Raw genomic sequence first — 19,194 nt, forward strand, 5'->3', positions numbered from 1 at the left:
GTCTAGCCCCAAGCGGAGAGTGGGCCTGGGCTCAGCACTCAGTGTCCCTGTCTGTGAAATGATTTTATGTTCCTGGACGACAGCAGCTCCCCCAGCCCTTTGCCGTCTGGCCTTGAAAAGGTACCTCTCTCTTCCAGGGAGCTGTCTCCCCACCACCCCTCAACCCCTGGGGATGGAGTGACCAACACAAAGCCACATCCCACTCACTTTTCTTGGCACTTTGGATATGAGCCATTTCCTGCCACATGGGAGAGAAATCGCCCCCACCCCCCCGGCAGCTTCTGGCTCTTCACCTGGCTCCTTGACAAATATAGCCCTTGATGTTGCCCAAATTTTGTATCCGGCCTGTAAAGGCCAGAGCTGGGGCTGCGCCTTGATGGCAGTTTTGATAGCTGGCTGGGGAGGGGTGCTTTGCAAAGGCCCCGCTAGCTGGGGTGCCTGCATTAATCGTAGGGTTGTGTAGCTGTGTGACATGGGGCAAGTGGCTTAGCCTCTCTGTGTGTCTTTTCCTCAAATCTAAAATGAAGGTAGCATTTGTCGTGAGGATGAACTGAGACGATGCACACAGCCTGGCACATGTTACAACCCCAGGAAATATCAGCAATGCATAGTCCTCCCGCTGCTCCCAAGAGGTGACTTTCTTCTCCGTAGAGTGGGGGCCCTGAGAGCTGACCGGCACTCCCTGAGCGCAGCCTTCGTGGTCACTAGCGAGGCGGCTCGGCTGCCCAGTGCCGTCCGGAGCCACTGTGACCACGTAGATTCTCTTGGAGCTGCAAGTGTGTCAGTCGAGGAGCGGGAATGTGATACGTCCCGGAGCCGGGGGAGCCGGAGCATATCTGGTATGTGTCTCTGGAATGATTTGGGGAAAATTCATCGAAGTTGGAACTTGAGCCGCAAACGGGCCGGGACAGAGAGATAGGGAGCTGTCCGCGCGCCCCCCACCCAGGGACCTGGTGCCGGGGCGGGAGTCGGCTTACACAGCACAGGCTGCTCAGGCCCGCCCTGGAATGGCCGTGAACTTGTTGTTTTTCCACGTCAGTTGCTCTCAGATGTACTATCAGGCCGGCGATGCTAACCCTGCGGCGGCAGGTCCCTCCTTGTAACAAGCGAGTGTGTGTTCTTCGGAGGTGGCCAAGGGGAGGAGGGGGCCCGCGAGAGGTGGGGGGAAGGGAAGCAAGCCTCTGCGTACAGTGAGCTTGCGTGTCCCGGAGCCAGCTCCCCCCCAAAGCACATGCCATTTCTGGCCCCCGAAGGGGTTAAAGGCCTCCTGGAGTCAAAAACAAGCAGGTGTCCCACCGTGCCAGATACGCCGCCTAAACTGCTTCCAGCTTTTTTTTTCCTCTTCTGCAACAAGTCTGTGATTAGCCACAGGACAGAGAAGCCAGCAGCCTGCCTGTGACAGGCGTCAGGTTAGCTCGCTCCCACTCGGGTGGCGCGCCCAGGACATAAATCCAGGCTCGGGCCCCTGTGCGGCTCCTCTTCCTGCACCCCCCGGAGAGGGAGCTCCCTTTATCTGAGGCCGCACAGCCTGGAGGGCTCCGCTGGCTGGGTGGAGGCAGCCGCAGCCCCAGCAGCAGCGAGGAGGCCTGCTGGGGTGGGCAGGGCAGGTGTCTGCAGCCCCCGAGGAGCAGAAGGCCCTGGGGGCCCCCCCCGCCCTGGCCTCGTCTCAGGGGAGGTCTCTGGCTGCCTCAGACCGCACCATGTGGGCCCCGGGGCGCCGCCAGTCCCCCGCTGGGGGCAGGTGGCAGCACTGCTGGGGGCAGGTGGCAGCACTGCTGCTGCTGCTGCTTGGGGTACCCCCGAGAGGCCTGGCACTGCCACCCATCCGGTATTCTCATGCTGGCATCTGCCCCAACGACATGAACCCCAACCTCTGGGTGGACGCCCAGAGCACCTGCAAGCGGGAGTGTGAGACAGACCAGGTGAGTGCGAATCTGGAAGCCTGAGATGGGCCGAGTGGGCTTGTTTGTGAGTGAGAGTGAACGCTGGGTGCTGGGGTTGACTCGGGTCTGTGCAGCAACCGGGGTCCCAGGCCATGGAGATAAATAGGGTGTGATGCCCGTCAAACTTCGAAGGGGCCCGGAAGATGAGGTGGGAGTGGTGTCTGAGTTTTTCAGTGACTGAGAATCCTCGGATTCCTGGTCTCAGGTCTGCTGAGAGCTGCTCTGAGCTAGCTCTGTGCCAGGCACATCAGACAGACTGCTACGACCCATCTGCCCGTCGACAGGTAAGAGTGGAACTCAGGAGGCTGCAGTGAGCAGCACAAGGCTCCATGGCTGGGGGAGAGGGGGGGAGGTGGGGTGGGGTGCCTGGACCCCGTATCTGTCTGGCCACAAAGCTTGGGCGTCATCCGATGCCAGGCCACCTCCCCGGGGGTTCAGACCCTGACCCTGAGATCAGACCAGGCTGATGGGAATGGTGGGCATGAGTGGATCCAAATAGACTCTCTGGGTGTCCCTGGGAGGGAAGTGGCCTAAATTTCCACCTGCCAGAGTCCTCTGTCCTCCCTTCTGCTCTCATCAGAGTTCTTACAGTGCTCAGGGCAGCACTGGTTCTGAAGCCAAGCTCTCCCAGCTCCTGAGCCCAGGGGCTGTTCCCGCCACTTCCCCTGGGTTACCTGGCACCTGCCTGGGCAGAAGTACTTCCTGTCAGTCTGGCAGCTCTGGGGGCTCTGGCTGTACTGGGCATCACCAGGGAACGTGAGAGACCCCAGTGTTCCCTCTGCCAAACGCATGCGTCCTACGGGATGAGGGCTTCCCCTGGAGAGAGTGGCCTCTCCCTCACACTGAGTGCCCAGGGGACAGTCCTCAGGCTTCTCACTGGCAGGGAGCAATGGGGCACCGCAGGGAAGGGCGATAAGGACTGGGGAGGGTGGCAGAGCCTTCCCATCTGGCTGAGGTCATGCTGTTACCTGGCTACACTGGCTGGGGAGCCTGTTTCCCTGGCACGGGCAGGTCTCATAAATCAGGTGCGGCTTGGGACAGCGAGACTCTGGCTGATTTTGCGTGTCTTGGGGAGAAAGCGCCTCCGTGGGCTGGGGTTTAGACAGCCTATGGGTATGTTCTGAGCCCTTCGGCAAAAACTGCAAAAGATTCCCTCCGGATTTCCTGTGCCCAGAAATACCCTTCCGGGTGCCCAAGGACCCAGCCTTTCGTGGACTTCTGAGTCCTGAGGGTGCTCCCCCGCCAGAGTCCTTAAGGAATTGGAGGATCCTGTTGCCCCTACCCACCCCGGGCCTCTCTCCCTCAGACCCCAGCTCTGAGATGGGTCCATCCCTGGCCCAGAGGGTCCCCATGTGGCCCAGAAACCTATGCCAAGCAAGGGCTGCAAAACAAAGTCTCCATTCTGAGCCGAGAGGGGAGAACAGTAAACAAGTCAAGCAGGCGGGCTCCACGCAGCCTTAGCTGATGTGGAATGTCCGGGAAAGTCGGAGCCGCACGAGGCCAGCCCTGGTGGGAGCAGCTCCCGGAGCCACAACCAGGGCTCGGGATTAGGGGCACTGCCCGCGCCCCAGCAAAAACACCACGTGAAATCCTTGTTTGTGTCGGCCCCAGAGCATGTTACTAATTTGCAGGAATTAAACTAATGCCTTACGCGGCTCCACAGAGAATCAGAGGGAATTAGAGCCGGGCGAGTTCTTGCTGACGGCCTCGCTGACCTGTGCCACACAAGGGGAACTTCTCCCCTGTCGATTGCCCCATGCCATGTCCCACACGTTGGGCTGGCCACAGTGACGAGGCCTGGCGTTCCTCCAGACTCTGGATGAACCTGGGCCCTCCGAGCTGCCGCTCCTGATGTGTAGGTGGACGGCCTCGAACAGTGGTCCCAGTGGTCCGACTTTTCTGCTTGGCGTGTGGGTGACACTTTGGCTAGGGTGTCCCCCGTGGGAAAGACCAAAAAGCAGGCTCATTTGTTTCAGCCTAGACCTCACGTGGTAACAATACGATGTAGACGTAAAACCCTCTTTCCAGAATCCCATCCACCTGGAGCTCGAAGCCCTTTCCCACCACCTCCCAGCTCTGTGGACATGACCATCGGGTCTCTTAGGCTCTGCCTTCGCATCTCACCTCGTGGTAGTAGGAAGACTTTCCCACTTACAGGATGTGGCCTGCCTCTTTGCACACCATTGCTGTGTGACTTTGGGCAAGTTACCTAATCTCTCTGTGCTTCAGTTATCATCGCCTGTGAAGTGAGGATGATGGTTGTGCACGCCGTGAGCATTAGATAAGTTGATAGATGTTAACCTTTTTTTTTTTTTTTTTTTTTTTTTTTGTCTTTTTGCCTTTTCTAGGGCTGCTCCCATGGCATATGGAGGTTCCCAGGCTAGGGGTCGAATCAGAGCTGTAGCCACCGGCCTACGCCAGAGCCACAGCAACGCGGGATCCAAGCTGCGTCTGCGACCTACACCACTGCTTACGGCAATGCCGGATCCTTAACCCACTGAGCGAGGCCAGGGATCGAACCTGCAACCCCATGGTTCCTAGTCGGATTTGTTAACCACTGCGCCACAATGGGAACACAAATGTAAATGTTCTTAGATGGGGGCTGGCAAACTAGGTACTAGGTACTCATAGCTGTTATCATCATTATTATTATCCTTATCATTTAAAAAAAATTTTCTTTTTAGGGCCGCTCACAAGGCATATGGACGTTCCCAGGCTAGGGGTCAAATAGGAGCTGTAGCTGCTGGACTACGCCACAGCCACAGCAACCTGGGATCTGAACCGCATCTGCAACCTACACCACAGCTCGCGGCAATGCCAGATCCCCCACCCAGTGAGCAAGGCCAGGGATCGAACCCACATCCTCATGGATACCAGTCGGATTTGTTTCCGAGGCGCCACAACGGGAACGCCAGTCATTGCTATAATAATAATAATAATAATAATAGCCTGTGCTTCTCCTAGGATGGGAGCCTAGATGAGTTCCCTTCCCCAGAGGCCCTGGGGGAGGGTGGCGAAGCCTGTTCGCTCTCCTCCTCCTTCTCCTCCTCGCTCAGGCCTCTCTCTCCGACTCTCCCCAGGAGTGTGAGACCTATGAGAAGTGCTGTCCCAACGTGTGCGGGACCAAGAGCTGTGTGGCAGCCCGCTACATGGACGTGAAGGGGAAGAAGGGCCCTGTGGGCATGCCCAAGGAGGCCACGTGCGACCACTTCATGTGTCTGCAGCAGGGCTCCGAGTGTGACATCTGGGATGGCCAGCCCGTGTGCAAGTGCAGAGACCGCTGCGAGAAGGAGCCCAGCTTTACCTGCGCCTCCGACGGCCTCACCTACTATAACCGCTGCTACATGGACGCCGAGGCCTGCTCCAAAGGCATCACCCTGGCCGTCGTCACCTGCCGCTATCACTTCACCTGGCCCAACACCAGCCCCCCGCCCCCCGAGACCACTGTGCACCCCACCACGGCCTCCCCGGAGACCCCTGGCCTGGACACGGCGGCCCCGGCGCTGCTCAACCACCCCGCACACCAGTCGGTCACCGTGGGCGAGACTGTGAGCTTCCTCTGCGACGTGGTGGGCCGGCCCCGGCCAGAGATCACTTGGGAGAAGCAGCTGGAGGATCGGGAGAACGTGGTCATGGGGCCCAACCACGTGCGTGGCAACGTGGTGGTCACCAACATCGCCCAGCTGGTCATCTATAACGCCCAGCCCCAGGATGCTGGCATCTACACCTGCACCGCCCGAAACGCCGCCGGTGTCCTGCGTGCTGACTTCCCGCTGTCAGTGGTCAGGGGCGGGCAGCCTTCGGCCACCGCGGAGAGCAGCCTCAACGGCACGGCCTTCCCCGCAGCCGAGTGCCTGAAGCCCCCCGACAGCGAGGACTGCGGCGAGGAGCAGACCCGCTGGCACTTCGACGCCCAGGCCAACAACTGCCTGACCTTCACCTTCGGCCACTGCCACCGCAACCGCAACCACTTTGAGACCTACGAGGCCTGCATGCTGGCCTGCATGCGCGGGCCGCTGGCTGTGTGCAGCCTGCCCGCCCTGCAGGGGCCCTGCAAGGCCTACGCGCCCCGCTGGGCCTACAACAGCCAGACGGGCCAGTGCCAATCCTTTGTCTACGGCGGCTGCGAGGGCAACGGCAACAACTTTGAGAGTCGCGAGGCCTGCGAGGAGTCCTGCCCCTTCCCCCGGGGGAACCAGCGCTGCCGGGCCTGCAAGCCAAGGCAGAAGCTCGTTACCAGCTTCTGTCGGAGTGACTTCGTCATCTTGGGCCGAGTCTCCGAGCTGACGGAGGAGCCTGACTCGGGTCGCGCCCTGGTGACCGTGGACGAGGTCCTGAAGGATGAGAAGATGGGCCTCAGGTTCCTGGGCCGGGAGCCGCTGGAGGTCACTCTGCTCCACGTGGACTGGACCTGCCCCTGCCCCAATGTGACCGTGGGTGAGACGCCACTCATCATCATGGGCGAGGTGGATGGCGGCATGGCCATGCTGCGGCCCGACAGCTTCGTGGGAGCGTCGAGCACCCGGCGGGTTCGGAAGCTGCGTGAGGTCATGCACAAGAAAACCTGCGACGTCCTCAAGGAGTTCCCGGGCTTGCAGTGAAGCCCTCCGCCCCTCCCGGCCCCCCTCCCCAACCCTCGTCCATTTTCCCACCCCCGGAGTTCCTCAGTCCACAAACTGGGCAAGGTCAGATTAGACGGTCTTAGGTCTTAGGCCAGTAGGGGAAGATCCATGAATGCATTGGTCTGAGATCCTTACTCTTTGGTTCAATAAAGAGGGGTCTGTGTCTTTTTTAGCGGAGGGGGACAAAGCAGAGGTCAACAGACACCTGCAGGTTATTCCTGAGACCGGTCTGCTCTGGCCTTGTTAGCGTCTCTCTCTGCTGGCCATCTCCCAGCTGCCCTGTCCCCAGCCAGGCTCCCAGCCAGGATGCTAAAGATGGCGGCTGCATGGTGGTCACAGAAATAGTTGGATGAACTGGTTTGCAAAAGGGGTAGGTGGGGATAAAAAGGAGGGCCCAGGAACTGATGGGACAAATTCCTCACAGCACCCCCCTCCCCGGCAGAGCTTTATGAGCAGGAACCACTTCATGGTGAGGGTTGTGGGATGGAGAAAGCAGGGAGGCATGGTCCAAGCCAGGGCACAATGGCCCCTGAGTGGAGGCTGCTGGGCAGGTGCCTTTGGGGGGTGGCCAGCCTGTGCTTTGGTCAAGCTGGCCCGGCAGGCAGTCTCTCAGGCCGCAGAATACACGTTTCTCTTGTTTCTCCTCCTTGGCTTTATCGATTGCTTTATTGGTTGATTGATGGATTTGGTTCTGTTCCATCCAACACTTACTGGGCGCCAGGTGCTCAGACCCCGGAGAGATGTAAGTCACTGCCCAGCTCATAGTGACGGAACACAAATGTCCAGGTCCCAGGGCTCCTGCAGAAAGAAGCTGGCTGGCTCTCCCAGTTGCCAAAAAGTCCTATTTAACAGACCGTGTGCGTTCAGCTGCCCTTGGCTTCCTCGGACATAAAGAAGAGAGGAGCCCCCAGATTTGTTTTGGTGGGAAGAGGAACGACGGAAGAGGAAAAGCAGGCAGGGAAGGGGGGTGGTGAAGGAATAAGGAAGGAGGGAAGAAGGGAGGCAGGCAGGCTTGGGAAGGAAAAGGAATGTTGCTTGAGGCTCCCATCTGGTGGTAGATTCAGGAACTGCAGGGACCAGGAAGGAGGCTTTAGGTGCGGCCGGGGGAGGGGTAACCTTAGGGGATGTGGCAGCTCTGTTGGTGATTTCTGTTTCTGGAGTTCCTGTGCAGGTCCTGCCGCCCCACCACCTGATAAAGGACTTGGGAAACCCACTGTCAGCTCTTTGTCTACCCCCATTCCCTCCTTAGCCTTTCATTCTGTCCATGCCCCTCCAAAGCTGGAGAAGGTCATTGTGGGAGTTCTCTTTTCTTCCTCAAATGTAGGGGGAAGATACCAATTAAAAGCTCATAGTCTCAACAGTCTTTCTTGTGTGATTCCTTTGGGCTAATGTGTGTGGGGGGCAGAATGGAGGACTGGACAGTATCAATTGCTTTGGTGACCTTGCAGTGGGAAGACTGGCCAACGGAACCATATTTGGGTGATGCTGACATTTAGCCCATCCCACAGCTCCGTGGCTCCTTGATGTGGTGCTCAGCACAGCTCTGTGGATTAGGCACAGGAGAGGCCGGGCCAGAGAGGCTGGGAGACTTAGTCAAGAACACAGAGGCGGGGTGGTGCCAGCTGAGGCTCATGTGTTCTGACATGTATCTCAGTCTCCTGTCCCATCAGAGCAGCACAACTGGCCAGGACACACTCCAGACGGGCCACCCCCCAGCCCCCACCCCCGCTGGCGGGGAGTTGAGGAGTGCAAAGGTGGAGGAGACAGGAGCCTGCAGGGGAGGGTTGTCTGGCTGTGTCTCCCTAGGGTACCTCTGTGTGAGGCCTGGTCCCGAAGCCCTGGGTACTCATAGCACATAGCTTGGTTCCCAGGCTGGGGCAACAGTGCCTTCAGTGCCAGGGTCTCCTGGCTGCTCCCCTCCCCAGAGATGTGTTCAGGAGCCTGCTGCTGGGACGTGCCCCCAGCTTGTCTGTCCCCCAGGCTGGGAGCTGGCTAAGCATGAGGAACACCTGTCCCCTGTCCCCTTTCCTGGGTCTTCTCAGGCCACAGCCCTGAGGAGGAATCCAGGCCCAGCCCGGCGCAGCCTGGCCAGCCTCTCCTTCGAGATAATTCCCTCCAATAAGGAGGGGCCAGGTTGGAGAAGACAAGCTGCTCCCTGAGAGAGGAGGGGCCAGAGGCCTGGGAGCTTCTCAAGTATCCCGGGAAAGAGCACAGAACTTAACAAAGAATGCAGGCCCCGCCCTGTTCAGGTCCAGGAACTGGGGAGAGCTGTCTGGGCTCCTCACCCTCCCTCAAAGGCTTGGGGACATTCTGCTGCACCTGCTTCCAGGCAGAGGTGCTCCTATAAGTAGCACATTGCCTTTGAGCCTGAGGGGTCAAGTGTCTACATGGTCAAGTGTCCACATGCCAGCACCTGCTACCTGACTTCTATTTGCACAGATGTGGGGCTGAGCTGCGTGGCTACCTGGTGTAGGTGTGAAGTTGAGGGCTCTGATCTCTGGGCTCCCTCTCATCAGCTCACTGCCCACACACAGCCGCAGACTCCGGGTCCCCATCAACCTCGGTCCCCAGCTCAGCAGGGTAGGAAAGCCTACCTATCTAGGGCTGAATCTGGGCTCTGACACACATCCACACTTCTCTGAGCCTCAATTTTTTCATCTGTAAGATGGAGCACTTTACAGAGACCTGGGGAGCTCAGAGGGCTACCCTTGGGCCCCCTCTGTACCCTCAGCAGCTCCCTGGGTAAGAACACCCCCCAGGACCTAAAGCCCTCCCCTTGCCCTTCCATCCAAGCCATGGATTTCACAGGCTTGGTGACCTCACAGCTTCAGACATTGTCTTCTGCTGTTCAGAGTACATCTGAAACTGACCATCCCACGTAGGCTGATCTGGGCTTTGGAAAATACAGGTACTTGGGGATGGGCGATATACATCAATTATTCTTTTTTTTTTTGGTCTTTTTGCCATTTCTTGGGCCATTCCCACAGCATATGGAGATTCCCAGGCTAGGGGTCAAATCAGAGCTGTAGCTGCCAGCCTACACCAGAGACACAGCAACGTGGGATCCGAGCCACGTCTGCAACCTACAGCACAGCTCACGGCAATGCCGGATCGTTAACGCACTGAGCAAGGCCAGGGATCGAACCCGCAATCTCATGGTTCCTCGTTGGATTCGTTAACCACTGCGCCACGACGGGAACTCCAGCATCCATTATTCTTATGAACCTGCTATATGGCATGTGCATCCTATCTTTGACACCTAGTCTGTCACTCAGGACTTACACGGCAACGGACTTCCAGGAGGGGTTCAGTGCAGGATGAACTGAACTCCCAGGGCCTGGCTGCCAGGTAACCTGAGGCGGGGGGGTGGGTGGGGGGGGCATACCACCTAGTCTGGGAGATTTGGCCCCCGAGGGAGGAGGGGGAGTCGAGGATTGAGCCCTCCTTTACGTCATGGTCAGACACACCCACTTTCCTGTCTCCACGGGACCCTCCGTCCTCCTCTGTGGGTATCTACTGACCCCCTCCGCATCCTCCTCCCCTTCCAGCCCATCGCTCTGTCTGTCACTTCAGAGGCCTGTTCTGGTGCCTGCTGTCTCCGCACCAGCCCCGAGGCCTCTGGGGGCAGGACAGCTTGGCTTTTTCCACCCTCTGCCTCCCCCAACACCTCCAGCCTCCTAGGACACTCTGCTCCATTGTCTGGCCAGCTGCTCCATAGTCTGATGTCACCCCCTGGACAGCGGGGCCAGAGAGCAGGGACCAGGGGCGGAAGCTGATGAGGGAAGGGGGAGGATAAACACGCAGCCACATGGCCATGTTTTCAGGCCGAGGAGAATGCCCTGAATTCAACTGCCCCTGCGGGACCATCAACACCAAGTGGGCACTGGCGACGGGACAGGCACTGGGGGTCGTCTCTTGTCATCTCCATCACCACTGTGGGAGACAGAATGCTATCTTGTGGGTGGGAAAACCGGGACTAGAGGGGATCAGAAAACTCGCCCAAGATCACCCCACCCACCGCTAAGTGCCAGAGCCAAGATGTGAACATTGGTCATCTGACTTCAAGGCTGTCCATGCTCCTGCTATGCCATTTCTCCCAGCATGTCCCCCCCACGGCTCTGGGCTCTGGGCAGTGTGGAATCCTACTGGGACCCCAAATATCTCCAAGAGAGCCTGGCTCCCGTCAGCCACGCGCACCCCTCCCCAGCACGCTTAGGCTCTTGCATGGCCCATTTCTATCACACACATAAGCAGTCATGGCCTAGATTCCTGAGCCTACTCATCCTTCAAGACTCAGCTCCTTGGGGAGCTTCCACGGTCCTCGGGCGGCACAAACCCTCTTCTCCAAGGCTTTGTCTCCCTCAGCACTTGCACGTGTCCCCAGCCAGAGTCACTGCTTAGGAGGTCGGTGGGCCCAGAGCTCCAGAGGGACTCGCTGGACGAATCCCTGGGAACAAGGGCTACGCATGTGGTACCCTGGACGACACGTGGCTGTGGAGGGGCTCCTGGGGCCTTCCTTCCTTTTCCCCAGATCCACCGCCTAATATTGGCTACTGCCCCCTACCCCACGGACTCAGTCGCCATCTCTCTCCTGCTCTGAGAGTGTGTGATTAATAGGGGCAGGATGCAGGGCAGGGTTCCTGGGTCCTATTCTTGGCTGTGGCCTCATTCCGGAATGTGCCCTGAGGTCAAGTGACACGCCTCACTCAAGCTGTGTCAGGAGGAAGAAGAACCATCCAGCTGGCATTGCCCCGAGGGAGTGGGCAGGGCAGGCAGGTGGACAGCCCACCACCCTCTCTGTCCCGCCTTTCTGGCTCCTGAGCCCCTCAGCACTTCTATTTCAGGTTGGGTTGGAGTCTCTGTGTCCGCACCCCACCTTATCCCAGGACTTGGAACTTTCTGGCATCCAGGTCTGCAGCCACCCCCAGCCCCACTCAGAGGAGGGGAGAGCAGGCCTTGTCGCCAGTGCTTCCTGGACTGGACTCTCCAGAGGCAGGACCTCTTCCCGGCACATCTGTTGGGGTGAGGCAGGGTCCTTGGGTGTTTTCTGCCCTTTTCAAGTCGGCAGGATGCTGCTAGAATGGGTCCACGTCATGGATTTTCAGTCCTGGTGTGAGGGACACACCCAGTTCTGTCCATGGATGGTGACTTTTTTTTTTTTTTTTTTGTCTTTTTGCTATTTCTAGGGCATATGGAGATTCCCAGGCTAGGGGTCTAATCAGAGCTGTAGCTGCCGGCCTACGCCAGAGCTACAGCAACGCGAGATCCGAGCCGCGTCTGCAACCTACACCACAGCTCTCGGCAACGCCGGATCCTTAACCCACTGAGCAAGGCAAGGGATCGAACCCACAACCTCATGGTTCCTAGGAGGATTCGTTAACCGCTGAGCCACGACGGGAACTCCCTCTTTCTTTGATTTATGCTCAAACTGGAAGATGTTATAAAGCTTCCAAAAAGCCAAACTGGGGAGTTCCCGTTGTGGCTCAGTGAGTTAAGAACCTGACTAGTATCCATGAGGATGTGGGTTTGGATCTGGTGTTGTTGTGGCTGTGGTGTAGGCTGGCAGCTGCAGCTCCAATTCGACCCCTAGCCTGGGAACTTTCATATGCTGTGACTGCGGCCCTAAAAAGAAAGAAAAAAGCCGAAAAGCCCAGGTACTTTGGCCAAGAGTAGAATGTGGCGATGGGGACAGTGGGGGGGGATTGAGCTGGAGGTGTCGGTCAGAGCAGTGAATCCCAGCGACACCATTCCACATCCCACAACACCAGCTTCCAGAGGGGTACTACCTCCTAGGAACCCTGATAATTGCAAAAACAAAAAGACGTTTTGTCTCTCAAGGTAGGAACACAAAGGAGATGACCCCTAGAGGGAGCTTCTAGCCTGAGGAGGCTTTGAAGAGAAGCATTAACCAGGAGCTAGGATAGGCATTCGGGCTGGGCTGCCCCTCCTGAACCTCCCCTCCCCAACACCACGCCTTCTTCCTGGGGCTTCTTACCTGCCCTGCCCATCTCACCCCTGGGTCTCACAAAAGAAGACATTCTAAACCACCTCTCTGTCTCAATAGTTCCGTTCAAAACTCGGCACAATGGGAAAAATGACAAAGGCCGGAGTCAAAGGCAGCTTGTCCTAGGAGGGATGGGCTTCTAGTTCCGATTTCCTCTGCCTTCCGCCCCAAGAGTTAGCACAAGTTCTCCCACTGTGGATGGGTCAGATGAAGAAAAAGAACCAGGAGTTCCTGTCGTGGCGCAGTGGTTAATGAATCTGACTAGGAACCATGAGGTTGTGGGTTCTATTCCTGGCCTTGCTCAGTGGGTTAAGGATCTGGCGTTGCCGTGAGCTGTGGTGTGGGTCGCAGACGTGGCTCAGATCCCGCGTTGCTGTGGCTCTGGTGTAGGCCGGTGGCTACAACTCCGATTCGACTCCTAGCCTGGGAACCTCCATATGCCACGGGAGCGGCCGTACAAAAGGCAAAAAAAAAAAAATAAAAGAAAAAAGAAAAAGAATCAGTACCAAGTTTTTCCTCCCCTGGGACTGGGAATTTGAGAGAGGCCACGCTTCCCCAGGTGACGCATTCTTCGTAACTTGATAACCCCTCCCCAGTCTGGAACCCCTCAGACAGACACGACCTCTCCCTTTTCTCTTCCTACCTTCCCGTTCTCCCCTGTATGATTATTTGGGTGTGTGTGTTGTCATTTCCAAGCGCTTGGAAAGGTCCTAAACTTTAGAAGTGTCATCACCAGTTCCTAACCTACTAGATACTCAGTCAATGTGTTGAGTGGGTGAACATGACTGTTTCATTTTTTTAGTTTTTATTTATGTTTTTTAGGGTCGCACCTGCGGCATATGGAGGTTCCCAGGCTAGGGGTCACATCGGAGCTACAGGGGCGGGCTTACACCACAGCCACAGCAACACCAGATCCAAGCCATGTCTGTGACCTACATACACCACAGCTCATGGCAATGCCAGATCCTTAACATACTGAGCACGGCCAAGGATCGAACCCACAGCCTCATGGTTACTAGTTGGATTCGTTTCCACGCCACGACCGGGAACTCGGAACACGGCTGTTTTAAATGCTACCTCACTTTGTTTAAGACAATTTAGGGACCTGCATGGAATATGCTGCCAGAGCAGCAACTCAAATGAGCCTAACTCTTTTGCTATCTAAGGACTGGTAAAACCCAGGACCAAAGCCTTTTGGTACATGAAGTGATTCAAGTTACTTCTTGGAGAATCTGAGCACCTAGATAGCAGTGGAGTTCCCGTTGTGGCTCAGCAGGTTAAGAACCCGACTAATATCCATGAGGATGTGGGCTCAGTGCCTGACCTTGCTCATTGGGTTAAGGATCCGGCATTGCCATCAGCTACGATGTAGGTCCTGGATGCAGCTCAGATCTGGCATTGCTGTGGCTGTGGCGTAGGTCAGCTGCTGCAGCTCTGATTCGACCCCTAGCCTGGGAACATCCAGATGCCAGGGTATGGCCCTAAAAAGGCAAAAAAAAAAAAAAAAATAAATAAAAAAAAAAAATTTAAAAACCTAGCCCATGACTTAGAGTTTCTTTGTGGCCTAACATTAAGGATCTAGTGTTGTCACTGCTGTGGAGTGGCTTCCATCCCTGGGGTCAGGAACTTCTGTATGCCGTGGGCATGGCCAAAACAAACAAACAAAAAACTAGTCCATGACCCACGAATTCGTAGAACCTTGTCCCCCCTATGTGTCCACAGCAGATCTCCCTTTCCTAACTGAGCTGGCTGAGGCTGATATTAGCATACGTTTGGGGTCGTTGAGCAAAGGACCACTTACAGGGCCAGGCCAGGTATGCGGGGAGGGAAATGGCACAGTTTAAATAGTGTCTTCTTTGTAATCGGGTGTGCTTCTTCCATAAAGCCTTCCTATGGAGACCAGGCAAAGCAGAAGTGCAGGTGATCTTTAAGGATCATGGACTTTGTTTTTGTTTTTGCCATTTCTTGGGCCGTTCTCGCAGCATATGGAGGTTCCCAGGCTAAGGGTCGAATCGGAGCTGTAGCCCCTGGCCTATGCCAGAGCCACAGCAACACGGGATCCGAGCCACATCTGCGACCTACACCACAGCTCAGATCCTTAACCCACTGAGCGAGGCCAGGGATCGAACCCGCAACCTCATGGTTCCTAGTCAGATTCGTTAACCACTGGGCCACGACGGGAGCTCCAAGGATCATGGACTTTGGAAACAAGACCCCACGGTTCAAATCCTGGCTCTACTGGCAGTAGCTCTGTCACCAACTCTGCTTCCCTCTGGAAATGAGGGAAATAGCATAACCTTCAGAGGCTCCTTACGCAATTTAAGCAGGTTAAAATGTACAAGTGTTTTTTTGTTTTTTTCCTTTTTTCCTGTGGCATATGGACATTCCCAGGCTAGGAGCTGAATCGGAGCTGCAGCTGCCAGCCTAGGCCATAGTCACAGCAACGCCACAGCTTGCAGCAATGCTGGATCCTTTCACCCACAGAGTGAGGCCAGGGATGGAACCCACATCTTCATGGATACTAGTCGGGTTCTTAACCTGCTGAGCCACAATGGGAACTCCGATAAGACTTTTGGTAATGAAATCATCATCATTCAAAGAGGTAGCCAGGGAGTTCCCGTCATGGCACAGTAGTTAATGAATCCGACTAGGAACCATGAGGTTGCAGGTTCGATCCCTGGCCTTGCTCAGTGGGTTAAGGATCTGGCATTGTCGTGAGCTGTGGTGTAGGTCGCAGATGTGGCTCGGATCCTGCGTTGCCGTGGCTCTGGCATAGGCCAGGGCTACCACCCCGATGCGACCCTAGCCTGGGAACCTCCACATGCCGCGGGAGCGGTCCAAGAAATGGCAAAAAGACAAAAAAAAAAAAAAAAAAAAAAAAAAAAGAGGTAGCCAGGCACTGGTGCAGCTACTTACCTTCTTTCAAATCTGGAAGGAAACTTGTAACCATCAGCAAAGTGTAGTGTGCCTGGACTAGGGGACTTGTCCTGGGTCTCCGAAACTTCTGTCAAGCCTCCATCCAGGGGAACTGATCTCCAGGATGAGTCCCACAGCGCCACACACAGTGGCTCCCCCCTTTTCACCTCCACTTTCCCACACCTGAAGGACGGGCAGTTAGAGAAGACACATCCTAACCTCCTTTCTCCCAGCTACCAGATTCTCCTCCTCCGCAGAGCTTCCTGGGACGATTGATTAGGTCTTACCTCCATCTCTGTATTCCTTTTATTTTTATTTTTTTGGCTGTGCTCACAGCATGCGGAAGTTCCCAGGGCAGGGATCGAACCCGAGCCACAGCAGAAACCCAAGCTGCTGCAGAGACAGCACCAGATCCTTAACCCACTGCACCACAGCAGGAACTCCTATTCCTTTCATACAGAACCTGAAAAGTTCTTTGAAATTTTGTGGCTCAGATAATAAGAGTCTCCTTCCAAAACACCTTCCTCCAGATTTTCCAAAAAAATTTTTTTCTTCCTTTCTTTCAATCTATTTTCCAATTTATTGTAAGACTCAGATGATGAAAAATTGCCAGGCAAACCCCTTTACAACCGTGTGAAAACTGGATTGTTCTCAAAGTCTTTAGTTAAAGGGCCTCTGGTGACACCTTAGTTTCTAGAAAGACTGCTCAGGGATTGCAGCTAAATGGGATTGAAATGGTTTAGAGGTCCCCGTCGTGCTTCCTGGAAATAGAGTTAGCAGAAAGTAAGTCACAAGGACTCTCTAGAACTTTAGAATGAACAGCAGATAGTTTACAAACAAGGAGTGTTTTTTGCTTTTTTTGTTTTTGTTTTGGAAAACAGAGCTCTGAGATCAGTGGGCAGATCTGGATAATCAGAGTTAAAAAAAAAAATCAGACATGCTCACTACAAAACAAATCAAAATCCAACCTCATCCTTCCTAGAAATGAATTGATGGAATGGATGATGGAGGCATGGCAAAGAAAAGCCATCTGAAATGAGTACCTGCATTCAGCTCAGAACATAGAAAGGAACTGTGCCTATAACTACAGAACCCGTGTCACAGGGCATTGGGACCCTGGACTGCAATGGGCGTCTGTAGGGCCCTATGATTCCATTTCTTAAACCATACTCATAGAAGCTTCCAGAAGTCATCAGTTTATACCCATCTCTCAGCTTCCGGAAGTCATCAGTTTATACCCATCTGCTAGAAACCAAGCTAGACGGATGCCATGTCTATGCTTGTCCTATTTCTTTCTAGCCTAAAGGAAGTATGAAATTGTTTTGAACCAGAATCTAGTTTGGAGGAATATCACGACCCAGCTTTTATGCTGCAAAAAAGGCTATGGTGCCACATTCTCCCAATTCTCTCAACAGCACTAAGGAGGGGAGAGAAAAGGAGACTCAAGAGCTGTCAAAGGGCACATGCAGAACCAGTGTTTCAGGAGTTCCCATTGTGGCACAGCGGAAACGAATCCGACTAGGAACCATGAGGTTGCGGGTTCGATCCCTGGCCTTGCTAAGTGGGTTAAGGATCCTGCATGCCTGTGGTGTAGGCCAGCAGCTGTAGCCTGGGAACCTCCATATGCCGCAAGTGCGGCCCTAAAAAGAAAAAAAGAAAAAAAAAATAGAGAGAGACAGAGAACCAGTGTTCCAAAAGAGCTACAACCTGATGGCTGGGAAGGAAGTTTATGTTTGAATTTAACATTTGGTACAAAAAAAAAAAAAAAAAAAAACAAAAAAAAAAACCAAAAACAAAAAACCATAAAAGCAATGTCTAACTTATTTTGTAAATGTAGTTTTTCCACAATTATTTTTGAAACACTTGAGGGTATAGACAGAAGGGATGTGACCTACAGTATAAGCCAAGGTTTGTCTAAAAATATTTTACACCTGTTCTCTGTTCTGCACACTGGTCATATTTTATCAGTGAAGCAAAGTGCTCGTAGTGCCAGACGAGGAATGTGTTTTTCCTTCCAAGTCCTCAATGTTTTTCCCTTCTGTAGAGCAAACCTCCTCTTCTTTTCTACCTGCACTGAAATAAAATTAGCACCATTCTCTACACGACATACCTGTCACCAGAACTACCTTTTAACTCCTATTCCCTACTGTTTGGAAACAACCATTTCAATACTTTTCACAACAGCATGGACACTTTAGCCAACGTTTGGGCTGCTCCCAAAAGGAACGCCAACTTGTATTCTGGGTTTAAATCAACTTGCTGATTGTATGAAAAAGAATGCTGAAACACTGGTTTCCCTATCAGAGACTCAAAACTAGAAATACAAACCCAGTGCTATTACTGAAACATGAATAGAATAGCTCTGAGGGTATTTCGGTAGAATTTTTATTTACTTCTCCTTGATGCAAATAATAGCCTGGACGACAAAATCTTGAATATAATAAAAAGACAGTTCTGGTCTTTTTTTATTTCAAAGGGCAACAAACATGGGTAAATTCTGGACTTTACGGCTTATAAATACTGTGAGCTCCTAAAATCACATTGCAGTTCCTCATAGCAAGGTGATGAGTTCCTCATAGCGCCTCAGAAAAGTGTATTGATATCACTGTACCTGCTTAGCAGATGAAGAAACTGAGCCATCCGAGTCAAATGACTTAATATGCTTGAGGAAGGAATTAGACCCATAATTTCCAATAGCCTCCAGACATGAGCTGCTTCCCAATGTTTTTTCCGCCTCTAAGTTTTGCCTAAATGTAAGATGATCTCAAAACTCCACTTACAGACTACATGTATAAAGCATGTCTTCTAAAACACAAACCTTGGAGTTCCCGTCGTGGCTCAGTGGTTAACAAATCCGACTAGAACCATGAGGTTGTAGGTTCAATCCCTGGCCTTGCTCAGTGGGTTAGGGATCCGGCGTTGCCGTGAGCTGTGGTGTAGGTTGCAGATGCGGCTCAGATCCCTGAGTTGCTGTGGCTCTGGCGTAGGCAGGCGGCTGTGGCCCCGATTCGACCTCCCATGTGCCACAAGAGTGGCCCAAGAAATGACAAAAAAAAAAAAAAAAAAAAAAAAAAAAATACAAACCTTAAAATTCAAATATTGAGAAAAGGTTGGTAGAGGTTAACTATTTATTTACAAGTCAAATTCCATCACTGACAAGACTTCTAGCCCAATCTAAACCTCCAAAAGCCCATCTAACGCTTCAGCAGTATTTGGTCCAATCAAATTCTAACTAACCCCAAATCAAAATAGTAGGCACGTAGTATAACAAGATTTAATTCATATGGAAACTATAGAAATTCTGAGCTATTTTTAAAATGGGTTTTGGTTTACTGTGCAGTTTAAACATGTTCAAAACTAGTAGCAATAATAAAGGGAATATAAGTTCATTCATAATAGCTTATGCTTCTAAAATGTGACTACTTCTTGTTCTAAGCCAAAATATATGGATATTTTTCAACAAAGGCTTTCAGAATCAGTTTGAGGTGAGGTCATTTGGTTTTCTTAATATTCCCTAAAATAAAAGCAAAAAGACTATCACAATATCCATATATACAGAAATCATGTATTGCAAAGGTGCATCTTAAGAGAGTTTTCCAAGTAACTTAAATCATAGGTACAAGGAACGCATTTTTTTTTTTTTTTTTTTTTTTTTTTTGCCATGCCTGCCTGCAGCATGCGTAAGTTCCCAGGTCAGGGATTGAACTCC

The 19,194-nt window shown here is 53.6% G+C and overlaps 1 protein-coding gene across 2 annotated transcripts; it reads left to right on the forward strand.

Moving 5' to 3' along the window:
- Nucleotides 746-7,928, forward strand: WFIKKN2 (WAP, follistatin/kazal, immunoglobulin, kunitz and netrin domain containing 2). Of its 2 annotated transcripts, none has more exons than XM_013981059.2 (2): nt 746-839; nt 5,024-7,928. In XM_013981059.2, exon 2 carries the CDS (start codon nt 5,093-5,095, stop codon nt 6,542-6,544), a length of 1,452 nt encoding a protein of 483 aa, XP_013836513.2. In that variant the 5' UTR covers nt 746-839; nt 5,024-5,092; the 3' UTR covers nt 6,545-7,928. The 2 variants fall into 2 exon arrangements, with proteins under 2 accessions (XP_013836513.2, XP_005668980.2); XM_005668923.3 differs by lacking the exon at nt 746-839 and adding an exon at nt 887-1,922.

The sequence above is a fragment of the Sus scrofa genome, chromosome 12, assembly GCF_000003025.6.
Source record: "Sus scrofa isolate TJ Tabasco breed Duroc chromosome 12, Sscrofa11.1, whole genome shotgun sequence".
Classification (NCBI taxonomy): Eukaryota; Metazoa; Chordata; class Mammalia; order Artiodactyla; family Suidae; genus Sus; species Sus scrofa.